Raw genomic sequence first — 27,682 nt, forward strand, 5'->3', positions numbered from 1 at the left:
CTGTGTCCCGTGATGTACTCCAAGAAAAGGATTTTACAGGTAAGCTGTTTTAAAAATCCATTTATTTCTCATTTGCATACAATCCTAAAATTGTCTCCACCCCTCCTAGGGGTACTAATTCTAGGGTTAGCGGCAGCGGGCTGGTATAGTGACTAGTCACCAGCTGTATCTGGTGGGCACAGCCGGTCACAGACTGTGCCACTGCGTGGCAGGTGCCTTCTGAGAGGAAGTCCTATGACGTCCACTCCTGAAGGAGTAAAGTCCCGCCTGGCCCGGTGGGAAGATGTCAAACAATAAAATGTTGTTCTTTTTATATCAGTGTTTTCGCTTTTCTCTATATATCACTAAAAAAAGACCATGTCATCAGTTCTCTATGTTATACTGCCTTATAAGGATGAGGGCATATAGTATGCAATGTCTTATGTATTCTGTATGTCCAACATGGAATGAAGTAAAGAGAAGTGAAAAGACCATTTCGGGAGGCACTTGGGACAAGAAAAGCCATGGTTGTGCTTCAGAGACATTTTCCAAATGCAGTAGACTTGATTAATTGAAAGGAATAGAGGGGATGAAATCCTAGGCAACATGACAGTGGTGAAGCATAGCATTTTATGAAAGATCATACTGGAGTGAAATATCAATGTAGTCTATAAATTTTTTGAAATAGTGATTTTGATGGTAGGTGCCAGTTATCCTGAAGCCCAGGCTCTTGTACAGGTGCAAAGAATCCATCCGAAACACTGAGGACTCCAAGACTATGGCCTGATATCCAGACTTCTGTGCAAATTCAATCACTGTTTTACACAAAGCCTTGCCGATGCCTCTGCCCCGATGTTTCTTGGGAACCGACAGCCTTTTGAGCTCCACTTGGTTCTGTCCGCCAGGATGGGGAAATGGGGCAGCCCCCACTATGCCCACAATTTCTCCTCCTGACTCTGCCACCCAAAAGCAGCAACCATCCCGCTGAAGATAATTTTTCCTGATATCCGACATGTCACCAGCCAGGCATTCCCTAGCATAGGAAAAGAATACATCTCGGTTCATGAGCAACAAGGCAAGTATGACCGTGGTCACCACTATACACGAGACTGTAGAAGAGCCTGTGGTCATCAGGGCAAGGAGGAACACGGCAAGAAGGAGGATCCAAACTCGTGGAAGGCTGAATGTACGACAGAAGGACACGGGGTAAGGTTCTGTAATCCCACGAACAAAGAGGTCCCTCACCATATCGTAATCTGAGTCTTTATAGAGACGGATGTGGTAATCTGACATGTCGTTACCTCCCTGTTTATGAAGATAGAAAGTGAAGATGTTTTGGTGTGTTATGAAGATTTGTTTGGATCATTTTAACTGGTTGTTAATGAGGGAACAATTGATTCTAGCATGTCTATGTAGAACATAATGATTTTATTCTAACTAGACTCTGTTTCCCTTCAAGTGAACCTTTGACCTCAGCTTTCCCAGTTATGGAGGCACCATGTACTGTATAACCAATGACCAGTGTCCATCCTTGGATGATCTTGGAAGAGTAATTCAAAAAAAATGCCAATTTTTGAACTGTTGCCATATCTTCTGAAGTTATGCTCTGGCCCTTCTCTTGTGCCTTCCAATTGTCCAGAGAGGCCAATTGGTGGCTAATGCATTATAATTTGTTTTTTTTTTTTTATTTTTTTTTTTTTAAATCCACGGTGGTGCCAAAAAAAGAAAACATATTTTTTTTTTTTACCTTCATGCATTCTATGCATGAAGGTAAAAAACCTTCTGTGTGCAGGAGCCCCAGCCTCCCCTATTACTTCCATGAGCCCTCTCTCCATCCAGCGATGTCCATGAGAGACTTGCCTCTCCGGGAACTGGCACTCCTGACTGACTTTTGGCAGCAGCGGGAGCCATTGGCTCCCTCTGCTGTCAATTACAGCCACTGAGACAATCAGACGGGGCGGGGCCGTGCTGCAGCTCCGCGTGTGCATGGACACACAGAGCCGTGGCCCAGGAGCACGCCTGCTTGGGTGCCCTCAGAGCAAGCTGCTTCCTGTGGGTGTAGCCAGCAGGAGGGAGGGGCCAGGAGCACCGGCGTGGGACCTGAGAAGGGGAGGATCCGGGCTGCTCTGTGCAAAACCATTACACAGAGCAAGTAAGTATAACATGTTTGGTATTAAAAAAAAAACAATTTTTTAATATCGCTCTGGACCTTCTCTTGTCCCTTCCAATTGTCCAGGGAGGCCAATTGGTGGCTAGTACATTGTTTTTGTTTCTTTAACCCATGGGGGTGCGAAAAAAAGCCAAAACCATTGAGTGAAAAAAAAAGGTGAATGTGAAAACACAAACACAAAAAAAGTGCGCTTAAAGCAGTTTTTTTTAAATCCTAATGCATTCTATGCATTAAGCCTTCTGTGTGCAGCAGCCCCTCAGCCCCCCTAATACTTACTTGAGGTCCATCTTGTTCCAGCGATATCCATGAATGTCTCAGCCTTCTAAGATTCTGCTTCTTGATTGATTGACAGCATCAGGAGCCAATGGCGCCACTGCTGTGCCTCAGCCAAAGTCACCGGCCAATCAGGGGGGAGAGGGGGCGGGGCCGGGGCTCCATGTCTGAATGGACACAGGGAGCTGTGACTCAGCTCGGGTGCCCCCATAACAAGCTGCTTGCTGTGGGAGCACTAAACAGGAGGGAGGGGCCAGGAGAGCAGAAGAGGGACCCGAGAAGAGGAGGATCTGGGCTGCTCTGTGCAAAACCATTACACAGAGGAGGTAAGTATAACATGTTTGCAAAGGCTTGTTTTTTTTTTTTTCCTATAAAAATAATCACTTTAAGGGTGTGCTTTGAGCTCTGGTTCGCTTGATCTCTCACCTCTGGCTCGCCGTACCACTGATCTCTCACTCCTGGCTTGATTACTCCTGACCTCTCACCTCTGGTCGCTTACCACCGAACTCTCACCTCTGGCTCGATTACCCCTGACTTCTCATCTCTGGATCACTTACCACTGCAGGAGGGAGGAGCACCGGTGTGGGACCCAAGAAGAGCAGGATCCAGGCTGCTCTGTGCAAAACTATTACATAGAGTAGGTAAGTGATGGGGCACTATTCCTCCCACTGACACCAATAATGGGGCACTATTCCTCCCACTGACACCAATAATGGGGCACTATTCCTCCCACTGACACCAATAATGGGCACTATTCCTCCCACTGACACCAATAATGGGGCACTATTCCTCCCACTGACACCAATAATGGGCACTATTCCTCCCACTGATACCAACAATGGGGCACTATAACCCCACTTATACCAATGATGGGGCACTATTCCTCCCACTGATAACAATAATGGGGCACTATTTCTCCTCCTAATACTAAGGACGGGGCATTGTTTAACCCCACTAATGCCAGGACATTTTCTACTCCCGCTGGTCACACTCTGGCCCCCCTAAAGTCTGGAAAAACAGTAAACTGGCCCTTTGTTTAGAAAGACACACAGCATGTCAGACTACTTGCATTCAATTAGAGTTTACATGTACTTAAATCAATCTTTAGATTGGCCAATCATGTGTAATGGTGGATCTTTGTGTGTTGACAGACCTCGGAGGGATCCTGGGGACAGTCGATGTGATTCCCTTTGGAAGTGCGTCCTTCGAATATCCTGTAATTTTCTCCGGCTCCACTGACTCTTCTTCCTCCTCATCACTGTATGGATCGCATTTACCTTTGATCAAATATAGTAAATCATTAAGGGACTCAGTTACTGGCAGTGCCAGTTCATTGGTCACTATTTGTAGTTTTATGTTAAGAAAAGCATACCTCCCGACATAAAGAGGCACTACAAGAGAGCTTTTTGTAAGTAAACCTATCATGAGAAAAAAAATTATCTTGCTGATCCCCCTTTCAAAAATTGCTGATTGCCTGGCTGTTATGTGTATTAATGGTATAATAAGCAATACAAAGTAATATACAGTATATGCCCTGTAACAAGTGCTCAGATCAGAAAGCCAGGGAGACCTCCTGATCTGTATATGTGTTCTGTGCTAATGACTCATGGTAACGAGCGGGGATGTACCGGGATTTTCCCGGTGGGCCGATGGCTCAGTGGGCCGGTTTCAGTGTTAATTTGAGCACCGATGTACTGCCGGGCTCAGCGCAGCTCGGCTCCCCCCCCCACTCGGCTCTTTCCCGACACTGCACACATCTTCGTTCCACCTCTGGCCCGCGCCCGTCCTTTTCCGTCACGGCTCAATTTCCCCCGCCCCCCCTCCTCTCCGACAGCTCTTCGCCTATCTCCCGCAACCTTCAGCAGTAATGGTCGCTGTGAGTTTAAGCCAGAGCCGCCTGTGTGACGCCCTGAGAGCAGCTGATAGGCAGAAAGGTCCCCAGAGTGGACGAGGGAGACAGTGGGGCAGCGGGTGACAGCGACAAGCGGTGTCCTCCATGCGTCTTCTCCCGTCCTCTCCTCCTGTCCTCCCCTATAGGCGATTGAACGACTGATAGGCGTCCAATCACAGCACCTGTCATTTCAGCTAATTAGGTGATGGGTAACAAACCCGAGCACCTGATTGGCGGAGAGGCGGTTCAGTGTTAGGAAAGCGAATATTCATTCACAGTTCTAACACACCCCTGAAGGGTCTGGTATGGATTTAGAGGGGGACCCCTACGCCATTTTTTTTTTAAATTTTGGCGCGGGGTTCCCCTTAATATCCATACCAGACCTGAAGGGCCTGGTATGGAATTTGGGGGGACCCCCACGCATTTTTTTTTTTTTTTAATTTTGGTTCAGGGTTCCCCTGTGGGGAAATCCCATGCCGTTTTTATCAATGAACTTTTATGTGTATTGCCGGGACCGACAATTCATTATAGCCGCAAGTACTTGTAAATGACTTTTTTCCTTTAGAAATGTTGTTTTGCTCTCGGACTGTTCTAAATATGGGAAACATGCACCACTTTACAGGCATACTATAGACACCCCCCCCCCCCCAGGTACGAAATTTAAAGGAATATTACACTTTTATTGTTTCAGTTTAAGCATTATTAACCACCTGACGTCCGCGCTATGGCCGAATGACGGCCACAGTGCGGACCTGAATTCCCGGGAGGCTGTCATATGACGGCCTCCCCTGTGCACGCTCCCTGCGCGCGCCAGGCGCGCTGTGATCACCGAGTCACTGAGACTCGGCTGATCACCGATCCGAGTAAGGGGCCGGTCCCGGCCCCTTACCATGTGATCAGCTGTCAGCCAATGACAGCTGATCACATGATGTAAACAAAAGATCGGTAATCGTTTTTTTTTTTTTTTACTCTCGCTGACAGCGTGAGTAGAAAAAAAAAGCCGATCACCGGCTGGGATGGAAGAGGCACATCTGCCTCATCAGTGCCATCTACTAGTGCCAAATAAAAGAGCCCTCAGTGCCCACAGTGTCACCTAACAGTGCCACCTATCAATGCCAACAAGTGCCACCTATCAATGCCCACCTGTAGTGCCAATCAGTGCCACCTGGCAGTGCTGCCCATCACTGCCGGCTATCAGTGCCCATCACTGCCGCCTCATCAGCGTACATCAATGAAGGAGAAAAATGACCCGTTTTAAATTTTTTAAAACAAAATATAAAAAAATAATTTTTTTTTTTTTTTTTTTAAATTCAGTTTTTTACATTTTTTTAACAAAAAGTAAAAACTGCACAGGTGATCAAATACCACCAAAAGAAAGCTCTATTTGTGGTGAAAAAATGATAAAAATTTCATTTGGGTACAGTGTTGTATGACCGCGCAATTGTCATTCAAAGTGCATCAGCGCTGAAAGCTGAAAATTGGTCTGGATAGGAGGGGGGTTTAAGTGCCCAGTAAGCAAGTGGTTAAAATCACTGCTCCCGAAAAAACGGCCATTTTTAAACATTTTTTTTGCATTGATCCATGTCCCCTGGGGCAGGACCCAGGGTCCCCAAACACTTTTTATGACAATAACTTGCATATTAACCTTTAAAATTAGCACTTTTGATTTCTCCCATAGACTTTTAAAGGGTGTGCCGCAGCTTTCGAATTTGCCGCGAACACCCCAAATTGTTCGCTATTCGGCGAACAGCTCATGTTCGACCCGAACATAAAGCCCATCCCTACCCATGGTTGTAAAGTGCATAAAGAGTGCAAAAAAATGTGCAAATTAGTCTCTTTGAATGTGCAGAGAAAAAAAAAAACTGTGCAAAATATGCAATCAAAGCAGTAAGACTAAAGTGTCCCAGTGCAAGAAAAAAAAAACCCTGGGTAGTGTGATCCCACTTGTGAAAGGCGGAAGGAAGTGGGATCACACTACCCAGAGAAGTGAAGCCCTCCAGCAGCGTGCTGTCACTGCTGCCGGGGGGCTTCCCCCTTCACCCGGTCTTCCCTCTGGGTTTGCGTGGTCCTGCTGTGTGGATAGCCGGGCCGTGATGACTCTTGCGCAGGTTCACAGGATACTGTTTTTGTGTGTGTTTGCAAAATTAAAGTAGGCCTATCTGGATGAAGTCCAGGGCCAAATTTTTGTCCCAGTCCAGCCCTGGTAATGAGGCCGGAGGATCAGCATGACAGGCAGGCAACCAGTATTTTTAGAAGGAGAACCTCTATAGCTGAAGTCATAAAATACAGTACTGTCATAACTCTATTATAAGCTCTGGTGTAAACATTAACAAACAAAGTCCATCTCTTCACCTAAAGTCCATCCTTTCCACCTGCTCACCCACCTCCAGCTCCACCTCCTGTACATTATCATAGTTGCCAGCAATTCAAAAACGTTTAGGGACACCTTTTCTGTGTGTCTAGAAAGCCGCTGTAGGTGGAGCATGCACTTCAATTAGAGAAGGGCATTCATTTAAAATGGGTGTGGTTCTACAAGAAGCATATCGTTAACCTATTAATTTTATTTGGACTTCCTGATGACGCCAGTATGGTGAAACGTACGTCGGAGCAGAGATTTGTCATTTCCGGGGCCCATATGTGACTTTCCTACTACTACCATATTCAGCACGAGGCGTGGATCGCACGCCACTGGACACGTCCTAGCCTTTATATCGTATTGCCACACGCAGATGGCCCTTTCTCACAATACTATCAGTATTCTCAGCTCATGCAGTCAAGTCCCTCCTCTGGGGCATAATGAAGCACCAACCCATAGTCGGTGGCAAACGCCTACCTATCACAAGTGCCCGCTGCAGGGACATGTCTGAAATCCTTACTCATTCTCCGTTTGGGGCTTTGCCCAGCCTAGTCATCCAAGCGGGCCATCTACCAGGCCTTCTACGGTTTCCTATGACCTAGTGAATTTACCGTCATTGCCTCCGGCAGTCAGACACTCCTCCGACGCCACCTGACTCCCTTTCCGAACCATTACACCCATCATCTCACAGTCTGCAAAATGCAACAAACTGGCCCTGTTTTAGACTAACAACTCCTGGTGCCCAGTGATGATGCTCGACCGACTACTGTCCCATCTACCCAGCCAATCTGATGGTAGCTCATTGCTACCCTTTCTAACCAGCCCTCTGAGTGGCAGCCAGATTATCAATCATGTCAGGATCCTCCTAAGCAACTTGGGCTTCAACCCCAATCAGTTCTCTGGACATTCCTCCTAGTTTGGAGCAGCCTCACCAGACCACGTAATCAAGAAACTAGGCTGGTGGAAGTCTGGCTCAATAACCACAAGAATCAATAAAGAGTTATTCCCCTATCTGAGTGTTTTGCCTTTTCTTGGCATATACCGACCAGACCACCAAGGCACACTTCAGGTCTATTTATGTTGTAAGCCTTGTCGCGTGTTTATGTGATCCAGTCTCTCAGTCATAGGGCCACAACCATAAATAAGAAGGCCAGTATGGTGGCCTGAATTTATGGGAGGAGCCAGGAGGGTATTTAAGCAGCCCACTCGCCCATGTTCTTTGTCGGGTTCCAGTGTGCGAAACCCTCCCGCCCTTTTTCAGGGCACTTCTCAGCACATCCTTCTTCATTACTTACCTTGGGTATGCCCCCTTTTCTTGGCATACTGATAAGAAATATGCAAAGAATTACAAGTGATATCGATATTTGCCTTGTTCCTTATATGCTTTTTTCCTAGCACAAATGGCGCTGACTTATTGTTTATGCAACCTGCTTATTTCGGACTAACGCCTTGAACCATACTTAAAAGAACTAGCAAAAGTTTACCATATTAGGCCATATTGTGAAAGGGCACTGTTTTTGACAATAAAGCTGAGGATGCACCATGAGTCACCAGTGTGCCTTAGCCAATGGTAGCTTGCCAAATACTGTTATAAAATGACATGTGTAAAAGGGTTCCTGTGTGACTCTGCTGAAATTCCTTGCTGTGAACAGAGCTCACCCCTGTGTATCGATACATTTGTAATAAACCTGTCTTCTAATCAACATGACCTGAGTTGACTGATCAGTGAGAGAATGGAATTTTACCGACATCATGGTCCTTTCGTGCCGGAAGTAAGGATTAGGTGGTGGATCGAACGATTCCGTCCAAAATATCGGTGAGTATCAGACTCCCTCTCGCCGAGACCTAGGTCCTCCCACTCAAATTAAGTGGTAAAAAGAGGCTGGTCGGTTCCGGGATCCACACCTGACTTCTACTCCTGGACTTCTGATTCAGTCCTCCGCAGGCATGTACTGGCCATCGGGACTACCGGGAGTTTCCCGGTGGGCCGATGGCTCAGTGGGCCAGTATCACTGACAGCCTGTCAAAATAATGGATGCGCAGCCCGCACAGCCATTATTTTGAGCACTGCTGCACTGCCCAGGGCTGGCCCTACCATGGGACCGGGGCGGCAATTCAGGAGTGGACTGGGTCGGGATAGTGCTTCAGTGTATCACTGTTTCTGTTTCCGGTCCGCCCACCACCTGTTGCACAGAGCCGATAGGCTCTGCTGCTGCAATAGGCGTCTGAAAGGTCACGCTGGTGGGCGGGGACAGAAGTCCTCCGACGGCCGCTGCATCCTCCGGAACATCCCTGGTGTCAGTGTGTAGGCAGCGACTAGGTACAGCTGCCCTAGAAGAGGGGGTTCGCACACTGCTATGTTCAGCTGTAAATGAGCCAGCTTGTGACACACTGCTTCCCGCCCCTCTCTCCCTGCCTGTGCGTTACATCGATGAAGAGCAAGAGGAGCGGGAAGATTAAACAAGTAGTCAACAGCCACATTAAAGCCCCTCCTGCACCATTCAAGTGAGTGAGCTGAGCACTGTCACTGACCAGACCCGGACCCCTCTCTCTGCCCCCTCCCCTCTCTCTCCCTGTTCCCCCTCCCTCTCCCTGTTCCCCTCTCTCTCTCCCCCTGTTCCCCTCTCTCTCTCCCCCTGTTCCCCCTCTCTCTCCCTGTTCACCCCTCTCTCTCTCCCTCTCTCTCTCTCTCTCCCTGCCCCCCTCTCTCTCCCTGCCCCCCTCTCTCTCTTTCTCCCTGCCCCCCTCTCTCTCCCTGTTCCCCCCTCTCTCTCTGTCCCCCTCCCTCTCTCTCCCTGTCCCCCTCTCTCTCTGCCTATCCCCCTCCCCCTCTCTCTCCATGTCCCCCTCTCTTTCTCTCTCTCTCTCTCTCTCCCTGCCCCCCCTCCCCTCTCTTTCTCTCTCTCTCTCTCTCTCTGTCCCCCTCCCTCTCTCTCCCTGTCCTCTCTCTCTCTCTCTCTCACTCTCTCCCTCCCTCCCTCCCTGTCCCCTCTCTCTCTCTCTCCCTGTCCCCCCTCTCTCTCTCCCTGTCCCCCCTCTCTCTGCATGTCCTCTTCTCTCTCTCTATTTGCCTCTCCCTCTCTCCCCCCTCTCTCTCTCTTTCCACCCCCCTCTCTCTCTGCCTGCCCCCCCCTCTCTCTCTGCCTGCCCCCCCTCTCTCTCTCTCTGCCCCTTCCACTTTCTCTCTCTCTCTCTCTCTCTCTCTCTCTCTCTCTCTCTCTCTCTCTCTCTCTCTCTCTCTCTCTCTCTCTCTCTGACGTGGCATGTGACACACTGCATGTGGTGGCAAGTGATATGCAGCATCTGGTGGCAGGCGATGGTGGAAAGTGACACGCTGCATCTGGTGGCGGTGGCAAATGACATGCTTCATCTGGTAACAAGCAATGGTTCCCACTGATTCTGCATTCTGGTGAGTTGAACTATTTCATTATGTATTACAATGTAGTAATAGAAATAATGTGATTTGATCATCCTGACACCATATTAAGCATGGTGTCAGGATGTTTTCAGCACCAGCCATTTACCCGACAAATCACCCCCACCGCTAAATTCCCCGTCAACCCTGAGACTACCTCCCCCCCTGGTCCTTGGCAAAATTGTCCCTGAATGGCAGTCTGGAAATATGGTCACCCTACTGAGGGGCAAGGTGTCAATTTTCCCCCAGGTCGCTCTGATGGCCCATACAAAGGCCGCACCGCTTCCCTCAAATCCATCCCAAACTCAATAAGTATTCATATCGAGCAACTGCGTATAGTTTTATATACTGTCTTTGTGCATGTTTGCAAAATTAAAGTGGGCTGCTCTGGGTGAAGTCCAGGGCCAAATTTTTGTCCCAGTCCAGCCCTGGTCCTCCGAGTCTGTGAAAGGTAAGACAGATTTTTTTTCTTTTCTCTTCTTTTCTTTTCTTTTCTCTTCTACTTGAGGTGATTTGGGTTTTTATTAAGTATGCCGGCACTGTACTGCATTTGTTAAATCATGAGGCTAACTCTCACTCTTTCCTCCTCATGTTTAACATAACTGCTAACTTGATATTTTTGCTTTTCTGTGATCCAAGGGTTGCTAGTCTGGTGGTTTACAGGTTGATAAAAGGCCTGCTTTATGATCTGTCTGGCTGCAAACTTGTGGTTAAAAAAAAAAAAAAAACTGGACTCACTCACATATATATGTTTATTTCCTGTTTGGAGAGTTTAGACTTTGTTTGCTGTTTTATATAGATTCTGGCAAAGTTCGAGAGTAGAATTACCAGTCTTGTATTCTAAACTCAAGGAAAAAAAATAGAGACATGGGGAATAGTTTCCCCATTAGAAGGAGATAAGAAATGTATGCATAGCAAATAACCAAAATCTGTTAAATATTGTGCTAAGTGGGAAAGGAAGTTGGGATTCAATGGTAAACTAACTGTGAAAGGGTGTCAGGAGTTGGTGGATAAGCTTAAATTGTTAGGACCTAAAGACAGAAAAAAAAAAAAAAAAAAGAAGTAAAAGATTAGAAATGGCGGAATACTGGTTTGAGCACGTTAGAATTAGAGTAGAAGGAAGGAGAACAAAAAAGAAATGCCAAGCCCAACTGCCCCTAGTGGACAAAGAGGCAGACAAAACGGTCAGCCCCTAACTATGACTGTTTTTAAACCATGGACTGAGAGTGACGTGCAGAAGGCTACCGAGCATATTAAACATCCTAAGTTTGGGGCCCCAGAAATCATTGAAAATATGGAAGGTCTGAGGAACAGTTATAGGCTTAACGGGGTCGAAGTGGAAAGGGCCTTAACCACTTGAGCTCCGGACCATTATGCTGCCTAAGGACCAGAGGTCTTTTTCCAATTTGGCACTGCGTCGCTTTAACTGCTAATTGCGCGGTCATGCAATGCTGTACCCAAACGAAATTTGCGTCCTTTTCTTCCCACAAATAGAGCTTTCTTTTGATGGTATTTGATCACCTCTGCGGTTTTTATTTTTTGCGCTATAAATGGAAAAAGACCGAAAATTTTGAAAAAAAATGATATTTTCTACTTTTTGTTATAAAAAAAATCCAATAAACTAAATTTTAGTCATACATTTAGGCAAAAATGTATTCGGCCACATGTCTTTGGTAAAAAAAATGTCAATAAGCGTATATTTATTGGTTTACGCAAAAGTTATAGCGTCTACAAACTAGGGTACATTTTCTGTAATTTACACAGCTTTTAGTTTATGACTGCCTATGTCATTTCTTGAGGTGCTAAAATGGCAGGGCAGTACAAAACCCCCCCAAATGACCCCATTTTGGAAAGTAGACACCCCAAGGAAATTGCTGAGAGGCATGTTGAACCCATTGAATATTTATTTTTTTTGTCCCAAGTGATTGAATAATGACAAAAAAAAAAAAAATATTTACAAAAAGTTGTCACTAAATGATATATTGCTCACACAGGCCATGGGCCTATGTGGAATTGCACCCCAAAATACATTCAGCTGCTTCTCCTGAGTATGGGGATACCACATGTGTGGGACTTTTTGGGAGCTTAGCCGCGTACGGGGCCCCGAAAACCAATCACTGCCTTCAGGATTTCTAAGGGTGTCAATTTTTGATTTTACTCCTCACTACCTATCACAGTTTCGGAGGCCATGGAATGCCCAGGTGGCACAAAACCCCCCAAAATGACCCCATTTTGGAAAGTAGACACCCCAAGCTATTTGCTGAGAGGCATATTGAGTCCATGGAATATTTTATATTTTGACACAAGTTGTGGGAAAGTGACACTTTTTTTTTTTTTTTGCATAAAGTTGTCACTAAATGATATATTGCTCACACAGGCCATGGGCATATGTGAAATTACACCCCAAAATACATTTATCTGCTTCTCCTGAGTATGGGGATACCACATGTGTGGGACTTTTTGGGAGCCTAGCCGCGTACGGGGCCCCGAAATCCAATTACCGCCTTCAGGATTTCTAAGGGTGAAAATTTTTGATTTCACTCTTCACTGCCTATCACAGTTTCGGAGGCCATGGAATGCCCAGGTGGCACAAAACCCCCCCAAATGACCCCATTTTGGAAAGTAGACACCCAAAGCTATTTGCTGAGAGGCATGGTGAGTATTTTGCAGCTCTCATTTGTTTTTGAAAATGAAGAAAGACAAGAAAAAACTTTTTTTTTTTTTTCTTTTTTCAATTTTCAAAACTTTGTGACAAAAAGTGAGGTCTGCAAAATACTCACTATACCTCTCATCAAATAGCTTGGGGTGTCTACTTTCCAAAATGGGGTCATTTGGGGGGGGTTTGTGCCACCTGGGCATTCCATGGCCTCCGAAACTGTGATAGGCAGTGAAGAGTGAAATCAAAAATTCACGCCCTTAGAAAGCCTGAAGGCGGTGCTTGGTTTTCGGGGTCCCGTGCGCGGCTAGGCTCCCAAAAAGTCTCACACATGTGGTATCCCCGTACTCAGGAGAAGCAACAGAATGTATTTTTGGGTGTAATTTCACATATTCCCATGGCATGTTTGAGCAATATATCATTTAGTGACAACTTTGTGCAAAAAAAAAAAAAAATTTGTCTCTTTCCCGCAACTTGTGTCGCAATATAAAATATTCCATGGACTCGACATGCCTCTCAGCAAATAGCTTGGGGTGTCTACTTTCCAAAATGGGGTCATTTGGGGGGGTTTTGAACTGTCCTGGCATTTTATGCACAACATTTAGAAGCTTATGTCACACATCACCCACTCTTCTAACCACTTGAAGACAAAGCCCTTTCTGACACTTATTGTTTACATGAAAAAGTTATTTTTTTTTGCAAAAAAATTACTTTGAACCCCCAAACATTATATATTTTTTTAAAGCAAATGCCCTACAGATTAAAATGGTGGGTGTTTCATTTTTTTTTTTCACACAATATTTGCGCAGCGATTTTTCAAACGCATTTTTTGGGGAAAAAAAACACACTTTTTTAAATTTTAATGCACTAAAACACACTATATTGCCCAAATGTTTGATGAAATAAAAAAGATGATCTTAGGCCGAGTACATGGATACCAAACATGACATGCTTTAAAATCGACAACTATTTTTTTTTATTTTATATATATATTTTTTTTGACACTTTTTTTGTAACTGTAACCGGTTCCAGGTTCGGGTCTCACAAAATGCGATGGCATCTTGGGAGACCCTGTGAAAGTGTGCCTAGTCTGTGCAATGCTGTACCCTACGCTAATACTCAACTAGTGAATGGTAGCGTTCAAAACATTCACCAATGCAAAGACCAGGATTGTCAGGACAGGAGGGACAATAATAGCGGGTGTCACGCCTATATCCGCGCTTGCTGCAGACACGACATCTTTTTTGGGGGGCTCGTTGGGTAGGGGTACTCGGGAGGACATAAAGAAAATGCCTCTCATGCAGCCGACTGCATTTGGTTGGGGATGTGAATGGGGGAAGTACGGGCGCTGCAGAAGTGGTGGGTTCCCAATTAGGATTGGCGAATGCAGCAGGAAGGGCACTATGGGCACGACGGGCCTGTGTTTGTCTTTTTGGTGGCAGCGGGACACTACTTGTGCTTGCCACCACACCAGCTTGAACTGCACTTATGGGACTCGCCACGTCACCAAGTGTTGCTGCAGTGCTGGTTTGACTACGACCGGGGTGTACTAGGCCACTGGTGCTTGCCAGTTCACCAAAACGCTACCAAAAAAACTGTTAGTGATCGCAGGGATCAGGCCTGACTCTGCGAACGCTGCAGTTATGCGTTTAGTGTTTTGTAAGTGACAGTTATTGATCGATACTGCACTTGGGTGGGCTGGGCTGGGCCGGGCGGAGGGGCAAAACGCAGGTGCTAGCAGGTATCTGGGTTTAGTGTTTTGTAAGGGACAGTGATCGATCGATACTGCACTTGGGTGGGCTGGGCCGGGCTGGGCCGGGCGGAGGGGCAAAACGCAGGTGCTAGCAGGTATCTGGGCTGATCCCGCTAACACTGCGTTTTTGGGAACCCTAAACTGCTGGGGACGCTAGTATAGATCTGATCGGATCAGATATTGATGCGTTCAGATACTATACCACTAAGGGAGGCGCGTGCGTGGTGTTAGCGGTACTGGCGCTAATCTGACGCTGCCTGGGGCGACGCATATCACCGCCGGGCGATCAGGGGGCTAAACCTGTATTCGGTAATAAACGGCGGGTGCCCTGACACTATAAAAAATAAACGAACTAACCTGCGTCACCCGTAACGGTTATACGGTGATCAGTGGTGAAAGGGTTAACTAGGGGGCAATCAAGGGGTTAAAACATTTATTCGGTAGTATATGGGGGTCCCTGACGCTATAAAACGCTGACGGCGAACCTAAATATTTACGTCCCTAACTAGCGTCACCAGTGACACTAATACAGCGATCAGAAAAATGATCGCTTAGTGACACTGGTGACAGGGGGTGATCAAGGGGTTAAAACTTTATTAGGGGGGGTTAGGGGGGTATCCTATACCTAAAGGGGGGTAATACTAACTGTCCCAACACTGTAACTGTCACAAACTGACACCAATGCAGTAATCAGAAAAAAAAAAAAAAAAAAACCTGCTTGGTGTCAGTTTGTGACAGGGGGGGGGGTGATTGGGGGGGGATCGGGGGGGGGATTGGGGTGTTTTGTATGCCTGGCATGTTCTACTGTGTGTGTGTAGTGTTGTGCACTCACAGTGATGTCTTCTCCCCTCGGGCCGGAACGGAAACTACCGAGCCGAGGGGAGATGACATCATTTCCTTTGCTGCTGTTTAGCATACAGCAGCAAAGGAGTGTTCCCATTGGCCGGCGGCGATCGCGAGGGGGGGGCCACGAACGGATGGCCTCCCCCTCATCTCCGATCGCCGGGGAACAGAACGGGACCGCCTCGGGCACCGGGGGGGGTCCGATCGGACCCCCCACCCGCGGGAGGCAAATCACGTACATGTACGTGATTTTGTCTGCCCGTGCCGCTTTGCCGACGTAAATCGGCGTGAGGCGGTCCTTAAGTGGTTAAGGAGGGTTCTAGGATCAGATTGGGCATCAGTAAAGGGAAATTGGGACCCCTGTGTAGCCACAGTGCCCCCTCAACAAAGAGGGGAACCACTGGCCCTTGATAGCAAAGATTTGACAGACAGATTGACTGCCTTCTATCAGAGATGCAATCTCCGATGGGTATAACGAACTGACTGGCAAAAGATTAATATGACTGTAAAGGAAGACAAGGAAAGTGTCAGTGATTATCTAAATAAACTACGAGAAGTTTTTAAAGTGTTCTCTGGGCTCCCCGAAGCTGAGGATGTGAATGGTGCATATCAACAACAGCTAAAGATAGCTTTTGTTAATGGATTAAAACAGGATCATAAGGATTACATTGTTAAAAACTTGGTTACTTACTGAACTGCATCAGTTTTAGATGTTTTGCAATATGTTAAGCATTCTGAGAAGTATTTGAAAGTGATGAAAAAAAAAATGGGAAAGTAAAGTTTTTGTGCAAGGTGATGAAGGAGATACCCCCTTAAGAAGGAAGCAGAGGAGGGTATAGCCCCTGCAATAGAATGGTACAGGATTTACAAGCTGTTAACCAGGCAGTTATATCAAGGGCATGAGGTAAATAAAACTAAACTCCAGTTGTGGCAACAGCAGGTCAAATACTTAGGGTATAATATCTCAAAAGAAGGTCGACACCTGGATGAGGAGAGAATTTGAGCCCTCCACCAGGTGCCGAAGCCAGAAACAAAGAAACAAATGATGTTTTTTTTGGGCATGACAAATTTTTGTAGAGCTTGGATTTCTGGGTATTCAATACTGACCGCGCCCCGTTGGTCCATACAGTTGAGCCCAGCACGACACCTTTCCTGTAGGACAATACTTTTGAGACAACCTCACTTAACAATATCGGAAAGTACCGTTATCTAATCCTGACATGACACTTTTTGTTGATGGCTCCAGTACGAAAAATCCAGATGGCACAAGTGTAACTGGATATGCAGAAGTGACATATGACAGAACAGGAAATCATAGAGATAGATCATACAGTCCTTACTGATATACAGCAGAATGTATCCCCTGGGGAGAAACAATATCGGTTGTACAATAATAGATAACATCTAGACATCACCTGAAGGAAAGCTGGTATTGTCAAAATCCTTATTTAGGTATGCAGCAGTATTGACACATGGAGTAACTCATGTGTCAAACAGGGGGATGACTGAGATGTTAAATAAGGTATGTACAGCCTATGGCTTCACAAACTACTAAAAAAAACTTTTGGTTCTCAATGCATTATACGTGCAAGACACAATGCTCAGGGAGGCATAAGACCACAAAAAGGGAAGTTCCCCACACCGCAATATCCATTCCAACACATTTGCATGGATTTTATTGAATTAGACAAATGTGAAAAGGAAGAAATATTGTTTGGAAATCATTGATGCATTGACCACATGGGTAGAGATATTCCCCACAGGAAGTGCTGACGCCTTAACAGTATCCAAAGCCTTACTAAAAGATATCATTTCACAATTTGGGATACCAGAGAAGATTTATAGCGATAATGGTCCACATTTTGTAAATCAGACTATAAAACACCTAACAGAAGTGATGGGTATAGAAGTAAAAGAACGACTGTGCATATCACCCTCAGTCAGCAGGGCTAGTAGAAAGACATAATGGGATATTAAAGAGCAAGCTAAAAAAGGCTATGGAAGAGACAGGGAAAAATTGGATGTACTGTCTCCCACTAGCTATTTTAAGCATGCACATCACCCCCACTAAAGAGGGGCTGAGTCCATTTGAAATGATGTATGGTAGACCTTATAAAATACCTTTATTACCAAATGAAACCCACACAGAGGAAGGGGAGAGAACCTTAGCAGAATACATGTCAAGGTTATTAAAACAGAAACAAATTAACCAAGAGTGTTCCATTCCAGAAGGAGAGCCCATAGGAGAAGACAAAGTACAAATCGGGTGCTCATCAAGGTGATCAAAAAGAAGCATTGGCACTCCCCTAAGTGGGACGGGCCATATCAAGTACTCCTTACTACTCCCACTGCAGTAAGAATTGCTGAAAGGACTATCTGGATTCACCAATCCCACTGTAAAAAGGTAAATATAGGCAGAGTAGGGACAGAAAGACTGAAGGAGGGGGAAAGTCCAAATACAAAGGGAGGCAGATAAAAGGTCTGCTTGTCTCAACCTTGGTGAAGAAAAGGCCCTATATAGGCCCCCCTCACTTCAGATAGGATGGTAGGGATTTTGTTCCTTGTGGGAGTATTGGTGACTCTAGGAGAGGCCTCTATACGGGGAGGTAGGAGACACAGGAGGATAGTGGAACCAATCAATTGGGAAGAGACAGGAAGAGCATTGAACCTCACCTTTGTTGAAGGAACCACCAGTACTATATAGGTGGATTTCTGCCAGATGACAGATTGTGGAGATAAGGTAGAAGCAAGTAAACTGACCTGGGCAGATAAATACGTGTGCTACCTGGCTGGAACTACCAGGTGTACTATTTGGGATTCAGTCATGTGGACAACTGCAGCAGGATTGGGGATATGAGATCCCAGCAGCAGGAGATTTAAAGAATAGATTAACCATAACTAAAGCGGACCACTCTCCCTGTACAGAATCAAAGAATTGTAATATATTATTGATTTCCCTGAAGGACCCAAAACTAGAAGATCAGAGGTTATATCGTATAGGAGCTTGGATATCAGGAACTGACCCTTTGGGAAAATTCTTTCTTGAAGTCAAACCAAAGAATGAGACAAACAAGAAGAAAGAATTCGATAATGAGGACCGACTTAAATTAAAGGTATTAGGATCCACAGTGAGATTCACCAATCTCACAGTGGAAGAAGCTATAACATTAGAAACAGGATACCAGGATAAGAATGAATGGCTTAAATGGTTAATCTATACTGCTAACATCCTAAAAAAAAAAGAGAACTGCTTGGTCTGTGCAGGGGCCAGACCCCAGCTGGCTACAGTGCTTTTTCCCTTAAATAACAATATAGATCCAGATGGGTTAGGGTGTATGCTAAAGCTATATCAAGAAACATACAAACCTGACTCCAACACTCCCTGTCATACATTAAGTTTGTTGTTTCCCCAGGTTCAGAGACCTCAGATACCCCCTGCTGTCACGGCATACCCTGACAACTTTACTTGTTTTGCACTTCCGGGGAATGAGAGTGGCAAAAATTTGGGGTCTTTACCGGATGACTACTGCATGGAGAGGATTAACAAAATAGTAAAGGGAGAGGGTGACAACTGGGTTGAGCACGACACCCAGAGGGCGGACGTCTGGTGGTTATGCGGAGACAAGAGGCTCAGAGCGAGCATCCCAGCCAATTCTCGAGGGGATTGTGCCCTGGTACAGCTGGCAATGCCTCTGCGCTTACCGCCAGAGTCCCCTTGGAAGACGGGTCACAGGAGGAGCAGAAGGGACACCTCTCCTGCGGGGTCTTTTGACCCAGATCTATATAGATGAGATTGGGGTTCCGCGTGGAGTGCCGAGCGAGTTCAAAGCTAGGAATCAAGTGGCAGCTGGATTTGAGTCTCTTCTCTGGTGGGTGACAGTAAACAAAAAAAATGTTGACTGGATTAACTATATATATATATATATATATATATATATATATATATATATATATATATTATAACCAACAAAGGTTTGTAAACTACACCAGGGATGCAGTTAAGAGATTGACAGAGCAATTAGCCCCTACCTCTCTGACGGCATGGCAGAATAGGATGGCATTAGATATGGTCCTAGCAGAAAGAGGAGGGGTCTGTAAAATGTTTGGTAGTACAGTATGTGGTTCACTTTTTATTTCTAACATTACAGCTCCTGGAGGAACCGTGACTAGAGCCCTCGAAGGATTGACAGCTTTATCGAATGAATTAGCGGAAAACTCAGGTACTGATGATCCATTCACAAATTGGCTTGAAGATTGGTTTGGGAAATGGACTGGACTTGCCAAGGTCAAGGACTTGCTAAGGTCTGAAAACCCAGTTGTGGAACGGACCCTCATTGAAGTAATAAATTGAGGAAGCACATATAGATATCAGAGGAGGGAATGATAAGAAATATGCAAAGAATTACAAGTGATATTGATACTTGCCTTGTTCCTTATATGCTTTTTTCCTAGCTAAAATGGTGCTGACTTATTTTTTATGCAACCTGCTTATTTCCGACTAACACCTTGAACCATACTTAAAAGAACTAGCAAAAGTTTACCATATTAGGCCATATTGTGAAAGGGCACTGTTTTTGACAATAAAGCTGACGATGCACCATGAGTCACCAGTGTGCCTTAGCCAATGGTAGCTTGCCAAATACTGTTATAAAATGACATGTGTAAAAGGGTTCCTGTGTGACTCTGCTGAAATTCCTTGCTGTGAACAGAGCTCACCCCTGTGTATCGATACATTTGTAATAAATCTGTCTTCTAATCAACATGACCAGAGTTGACTGATCAGTGAGAGAATGGAATTTTACCGACACATACTGACCAGACCACCAAGGCATACTTCAAGTCTATTTATGTTGTAAGTCTTGTCACGTGTTTATGTGATCCACATCTCTCTCAGTCATAGGGCCACGACTATATATACTATACAGTGGGGATGGAAAGTATCCAGACCCTCTTAAATTTTTCACTCTTTGTTATATTGCAGCCATTTGCTAAAATCATTTAAGTTCATTTTTTTTTCCTCATTAATGTACACACATCACCCCATCCTAAGTATTCAGACCCTTTGCCGTGACACTCATATATTTAACTCAGGTGTTGTCCATTTCTTCTGATCATCCTTGAGTTGGTTCTACGCCTTCATTTGAGTCCAGCATGTCAGAGCAAATGAGAATCATGAGGTAAAGGAACTGCCTGAAGAGCTCAGAGACAGAATTGTGGCAAGGCACAGATCTGGCCAAGGTTACAAAAAAATTTCTGCTGCACTTAAGGTTCCTAAGAGCACCGTGGCCTCCATAATCCTTAAATGGAAGACGTTTGGGACGACCAGAACCCTTCCTAGAGCTGGCCGTCCGACCAAACTGAGCTATCGGGGGAGAAGAGCCTTGGTGAGAGAGGTAAAGAAGAACCCAAAGATCACTGTGGCTGAGCTCCAGAGATGCAGTCGGGAGATGGGAGAAAGTTGTAAAAAAGTCAACTATCACTGCAGCCCTCCACCAGTCGGGGCTTTATGGCAGAGTGGCTCGACGGAAGCCTCTCCTCAGTACAAGACACATGAAAGCCTGCATGGAGTTTGCTAAAAAACACCTGAAGGACTCCAAGATGGTGAGAAATAAGATTCTCTGGTCTGATGAGACCGAGAGAACTTTTTGGCCTTAATTCTAAGCGGTATGTGTGGAGAAAACCAGGCACTGCTCATCGCCTGTCCAATACAGTCCCAACAGTGAAGCATGGTGGTGGCAGCATCATGCTGTGGGGGTGTTTTTCAGCTGCAGGGACAGGACGACTGGTTGCAATCGAGGGAAAGATGAATGCGGCCAAGTACAGGGATATCCTGGACAAAAACCTTCTCCAGAGTGCTCAGGACCACAGACTGGGCCGAAGGTTTACCTTCCAACAAGACAATGACCCTAAGCACACAGCTAAAATAATGAAGGAGTGGCTTCACAACAACTCTGTGACTGTTCTTGAATGGCCCAGCCAGAGGTCTGACTTAAACCCAATTGAGCATCTCTGGAGTGACCTAAAAATTGCTGTCCACCAATGTTTACCATCCAACCTGACAGAACTGGAGAGGATCTGCAAGGAGGAATGGCAGAGGATCCCCAAATCCAGGTGTGAAAAACTTGTTGCCTCTTTCCCAAAAAGACTCATGGCTGTATTAGATCAAAAGGGGGCTTCTACTAAATACTGAGCAAAGGGTCTGAATACTTAGGACCATGTGATATTTCAGTTTTTCTTTTTTAATAAATCTGCAAAAATGTCAACAATTCTGTGTTTTTCTGTCAATATGGGGTGCTGTGTGTACATTAATGAGGAAAAAAATGAACTTAAATGATTTTAGCAAATGGCTGCAATATAACAAAAAGTGAAAAATTTAAGGGGGTCTGAATACTTTCTATCCTCACTGTATGTATATACATTTGTGTCCTTCCGTATAAGGATTCCTACAAGTACGAGTCTAAACCTCCCCCTATGAATACTTGTCTCAACCTCCCCCTATGAATACGAGTCTCAACCTCCCCCCTATGAGTATGAGTCTGTACCTTCTCTTTATGAATACAAGTCTGAACTTCCCCCAATGTGTATGTGTCTCATCCTCCTCCTATGAATATGAGTCTCAGCCTTTCCCTATGAATATGAGTCTTAACCTCTCCCTATGAATATGAGTCTTAACCTCCCCACTATGAGTACAAGTCTCTACCTTCTCCTTACAAGTCTGAACCTCCCCCAATGAGTACGTGTCTCATCCTACTCCTATGAATATGAGTATCACCCCCCCCCCCCCCCCCATGAATACAAGTCTCAACCTCCCCCTATGAATATGAGTCTCAACCTCCCCCTACGTATGAATGTAAAAAAAGCAGTCAGACTGGTTAATGAGTGTCAGATACTTTCAGTTTCATTTCTCTCTTCTGCTGTCGGCAATGGCGTCTGCTTATCTGAAGAAAGAGTTGGAATGTTCCATCTGTCTGGACTTTTATACAGACCCTGTAACACTGAATTGTGGACACAATTTCTGCCGGGAGTGTATTGATCGTGTGCTGGCTACACAGAAGGGGTCTGGAGATTATTCCTGCCCTGAATGTCAACAAAGGTTCAGGAAACGTCCTGCACTTCAGAGGAACCTGAAACTGCGTAATATAGTGGAGAATTTCCAGTCTACCCATCCAGATCAGGAGGACACTGGGGTCTTCTGTACTTACTGTATTCACACTCCTGTACCCGCTGTTAAATCCTGTCTGCATTGTGAAGCTTCTCTGTGTGACAATCACCTGAGAGTCCACAGCACATCAACAGAACATGTCTTATGTGACCCCAACACTTCCTGGGAGAGCAGGAAATGCTCCATTCATAAGGAACTACTGAAGTATTACTGCACTGAGGACTCCACCTGTATCTGTGTGTCCTGCTCTTTGGTTGGAGAACATCGGGGACACCAGGTGGAGTCTCTGGATGTGGCCTTTGAGATGAAGAAGAAGACATTGAGAAATGTTCTGCCAAATCTAATGAGAAAAACAGAGGAGACTGGGAACGGAGTCCAGAGACTGCAGGAACAGAGGAGAAAAGTACAAGGAAAAGCAGATGATGAAATAGAGCGCATTACTACCCTGTTCAGAGATCTCAGGAGACAGCTGGAAGACCTGGAGAAGAGAGTCCTTAGTGAGGTCTGCGGGCAGACAGAGCGGGTCTGCCTTTCATTGTCTGATGTGATTGGGCAGCTGGAAAAAAAGAAGGATGAGCTGTCCAAGAAGATGGCTCACATTAAGAATCTGTGTAACATGACTGACCCAGTGAGTTTCTTACAGAATTCAGACACAGGTAACCTATGTGATCCTGAGGATGGAGATGAGAGATGTGATAAACTCCAGGATGGAGAAGATCTGGATGTGGCGGGGATCTCACACACATTACAGACGGGTTTATCTGATATAATGTCTGGGGTAAATGTACAAACATGTACAGGCACACATGTCTATCCACATTCTAGTCCAAAGAAAAAGGCTCACAATGCTGCCGAACCATCCAGGCCACATCACAAATCAGCTGAACCATCCAGACCACCCCACCAAACAGATAGGCCGTCCAGACCATACCACCAACCAGGTGGACCATCCAGACCATACCACCAACAAGATGGACCATCCAGACCATACCACCAACAAGATGGACCATCTAGACCATACCACCAACCAGATGAACCATCCAGACCATACCACCAACCAGATGAACCATCCAGACCATACCACCAACAAGATGGACCATCCAGGCAACACCACCAACCAGCCTCTACTGTACAACACTCACACTGGCAGGCTGGAGGACCAAATATTGGGGTTGTACATCAACCATCAGGGCTGTCGGGGTTTACAGACTCATTACTGGATGTAAACACTGCTGGTAATGATCTTCATATATCAGATGATGGGAAAACTGCAACCTGGTCAGAAGACGGACAAAACCGTCCAGAAACAGCAAACAGATTTCAGTATCCTCAGGTGTTAAGCAGGCAGAGTTTCTCCTCTGGGCAACATTTCTGGGATGTAGATGTCAGGGGGGCAGAGTACTGGAGAGTTGGGATGTGTTACCCCAGTATGGACAGGAGGGGATGGCCTCAGTCAGGGATGGGCTATAATAGCAAGTCCTGGTGTTTGGAGAGGTTATGGAATAATCAGTACTTAGCAACACATGATGGGAAGGGGATCCGATTATTCAGCAATGTTTCCAGTAACATAGTCAGGATAGATCTGGATTATGAGGCTGGGAGGATCTCCTTTTATGATCTGTGTGTCCCGATCCGACACCTCCACACCTTCACCACCACCTTCACTGAGCCCCTCCATGCTGGGTTATATGTATTGGAAGGTTGTATAAAGATATCTGGGGGGAACACAGTGTAATGCTCCGTACACACGATCAGACTTTCCCACAACAAATGTTGGATGTGAGCTTGTTGTCGGAAAGTCCAATAGAACATTTGCTGTCGGACTTTCCGCCAACAAATGTTTGAGAGCAGGTTCTCAAATTTTCCGACAACAAAATTTGCTGTCGGAAATTCCGAGCGTGTGTACACAAGTCCGACGCACAAAAGTTCCACGCATGCTCGGAATCAAGCAGAAGAACCGCACCGGCTATTGAACTTAATTTTTCTCAGCTCGTCGTATGTGTTGTACGTCACCGCGTTCTTGACGTTCGGAATTTCCGACAACATTTGTGTGACCGTGTGTATGGGAGACAAGTTTGAGCCAGCATCCGTCGGAAAAAAAATCCGCGGTTTTGTTGTCGGAAAGTCCGATCATGTGTACGGGGCATTAGAGGTCTGCCCAGAGATGGTGATATTGGTGGAATACTCAGCTAGCAGTGGACAGGAGCTACCATCATTGACCTGTTTGTAAAGCTGATGGATTCAGACCTGTCTTCTTCATCCTGATCCTCTCTATTACATAGTATGTCTACGGGCATAGAACAAGGATTCAGGAGTTCTGATTTTAATGACTTTATGCTTGTTTGGGGTCATTGACAGACTAGGTAACGAAGCCAGGATTTGAAGGACAGCCTTGGATCCTTCAGCTTTAATATAAGCAATGTTATCTACATTTCTATTCTCATAGGTTTCTTTTGGATGTAAAAATATATTTATTGTAGATTTCTGCTACCTTTTCATTGTGACTGACTGTAATATTTGTCACTATTTATACAGCCAGTGTCATTCTTGTTTGTTCTGTTTCAAATGCCGCTTTATGTATTGACATACCTCCATTGATGAAGTCCATCAGGACAAGTTGGTCACCCGCTGACTTGGCACCATCCACAGGCAGCTTAACTGATTCAACCCCGGAAGATTTTACCCCCTTCCTGCGATTCGGCACTATGCCGCTTTAAACTGACAGTTGCGCGGCCGTGTGACGTTGCACCTAAACAAAATTGACATACTTTTTTTTTTTCCCACGAATGGAGTTTTTTTTTTGGTGGTATTTGATCACCTCTGCGGTTTTTATTTTTTGCACTATAAACAAAAAAAGAGCAACAATTTTGGAACAAAACACATTTTGTACTTTTTGCTATAACAAATATCCCCAAAAAATATATAAAAAAAAAAATTATTTCTCAGTTCAGGCCGATACGTATTCTTCTTCTACATATTTTTGGTAAAAAAAATGGCAATAAGCGCATGTTGATTGGTTTGCGCAAAAGTTATAGCGTCTACAAAATAGGGGATAGTTTTATGGCATTTTTATTATTATTTTTTTTTTTTAAATGGCGGCGATCTGCGATTTTTATCGTGACTGCGACATTATGGCGGACACTATTTAGCTGTTTTTCCCTGTTTTCTATGCACAGGATATGACTGTTTTTGGATTTTAATTGTTCAATAAAGATGCCTTTAGCGGCGTGCGGCCGTCCAGGATTTTTTAATTTTCTTTTACATTGGAGCAGGGCCAGCACCTGCAGGATCGTATTAGGGCGGGTATCTTCAACGGGTCTGGAGCTTTTTGAGCTGCAATTTTTCTTTCATATTGTGGCAGACACATCGGACACTTTTGCAACTATTTTGGGACCATTGTCATTTATACAGCGATTAGTGCTATAAAAATGCACTGATTACTATGCAAATGACACTGGCAGTGAAGGGGTTAAACACTAGGGGGGCGATCAAGGGGTTAAGTGTGTCCTAGGGAGTGATTCTAACTGTGGGGGGGATGGGCTTCAACTCACATGACAGCGAACACTGACCCCGATGACAGGGAGCAGTAGATCCCTGTCATGTCACTAGGCAGAACGGGGAAATGCCTTGTTTACATAGACATCTCCCTATTCTTCCTCTCCGTGACACGATCGCGGGACACCGGCGGACATTGTGCCTGCGGGCACGGTCACGCTGTAAGTGGCGGGTGCGCATGCACCCACTAGCCCCGCCAATTAAAGGGGATGTCCATTTGCCCACCGCTGCCATTGTGCCGACGTATATGCAGCGGTTGGCAAGTGGTTAAAGTGTTACTAAACCCACAACAGTATAATTAGTCTGTATGTGCAGTAAAGCATGCTTGTTATACTCACTGTGGAACCTAAAGGGGTTAATCCTCTGCATTGTGTAAAAAAAAGGCTGTTTGATCCTGTCTTCTCTGATCCTCCCCTTCTTCCACTGTCCCCAATCCATCTCCTGATAAGACAGAGCATTGGGGGCACTCTGCACATGCTCAGTCTGGTGTGTATTGCTAGAGTGTTGTTTTGTTTTTTGTTTTTTATCCTTGAAGAGTGCATGTGATCAGCACAGGGCCAATCAGCACTGTCCAGACAGAGGGTCAGGGGTCCTGCAGCCTCATAGGACAGTCAGAGTAGAATGAAAACTCCTCCTACAAGTTTTAACAAGACACTGATGGAAGTCACAAGACTGCTGATGAGAAAAGGTATTTAGCGGTTTATATTTACTAAAATAATTGTATTTTCGTGTTCTGGGGGGGACCAGATATAGTGAATGCAGGCTCCTGGGTTTATTAACACTTTAACCCTTCAGTAAGACATTGACGTTAAAGGGGTTGTAAACCTTCAAGGTTTTTAACCTTAATGCATTCTATGCGTTAAGGTGAAAAACCTCCTTTCATGCAGCAGCTGCCCCCCCGAGCCCCGTAATTCCCACAACGGCAACAAGCGCACCAGCTCCGGGCCTGTGTCCCATGTCCTGATTGGATAGATTGATAGCAGCACAGCCGTTGGCTCCCGCTGCTGTCAATCAAATCCAATGACATGGGGGCGGGGCTGAGTCCTGCTGTCTGTGTCCCGTAGGAGAGCGCTTCTCCAACGGGGGCACTCCAGAAGAGGAGGAGCCACGAGCGCCCCACTGAGGGACCCCAGAAGAGGAGGATCGGGGGGCCACTCTGTGCAAAACCAACTGCACAAAGGAGGTTTGTATTATATGTTTGTTATTTTAAAAAAAACATAAAAACGAGGGTTTAAATCCAGTTAATGTAGAATAATAGAGGGGGAGTTTGGGACTTTAAATGAAGCACACGGGTTGTACTTAAATCCAGTTAAGATATCCAGTTTTGTGAAGCATAGGAAGACAATGACTTTGTTTAATCCCTATCTCTGCAAAGAACTAACACTGACTGAGGGAACATGGAAAAAAAAAACAGGGAGGGGTCCAGCTAGGACTGAATTTACTAACATTAAACAGAAAGAGAGATACCAAATCACAGAAGTAAACCAATTGTAGTGACCCTAAACCAACACTAGGTGTCAGACTACATCTGGACAATAGTAATCTTATATACAGGTGGTGGAGATTTATATCTTTTAAAGTCAGTGTTATTTTTCTATACATAATAAATCTTGTAAATGATAAAACAAA

General features: G+C 45.4%; 2 protein-coding genes across 2 annotated transcripts; one reads left to right on the plus strand and one right to left on the minus strand.

Annotated features, from left to right (window-relative positions):
• Positions 1–22,732, minus strand: LOC141130518 (putative N-acetyltransferase 8B). Its single transcript, XM_073618141.1, has 3 exons — positions 22,539–22,732; positions 3,576–3,699; positions 1–1,284 (listed from the first exon to the last, which is right to left on the minus strand). Exon 3 carries the CDS (start codon positions 1,270–1,272, stop codon positions 610–612), a length of 663 nt encoding a protein of 220 aa, XP_073474242.1. The 5' UTR covers positions 1,273–1,284; positions 3,576–3,699; positions 22,539–22,732; the 3' UTR covers positions 1–609.
• Positions 22,201–27,682, plus strand: LOC141130502 (E3 ubiquitin/ISG15 ligase TRIM25-like). Its single transcript, XM_073618140.1, has one exon. It carries the CDS (start codon positions 22,212–22,214, stop codon positions 24,231–24,233), a length of 2,022 nt encoding a protein of 673 aa, XP_073474241.1. The 5' UTR covers positions 22,201–22,211; the 3' UTR covers positions 24,234–27,682.

The sequence above is a fragment of the Aquarana catesbeiana genome, linkage group LG01 (assembly GCF_042186555.1).
Source record: "Aquarana catesbeiana isolate 2022-GZ linkage group LG01, ASM4218655v1, whole genome shotgun sequence".
Classification (NCBI taxonomy): domain Eukaryota; kingdom Metazoa; phylum Chordata; class Amphibia; order Anura; family Ranidae; genus Aquarana; species Aquarana catesbeiana.

Coding starts and splice junctions, on each gene's coding strand:
- LOC141130518 (XM_073618141.1), bottom strand. CDS start 1,272: ATGTCAGATTACCACATCCGTCTCTATAAAGACTCAGATTACGATATG.
- LOC141130502 (XM_073618140.1), top strand. CDS start 22,212: ATGAGTGTCAGATACTTTCAGTTTCATTTCTCTCTTCTGCTGTCGGCA.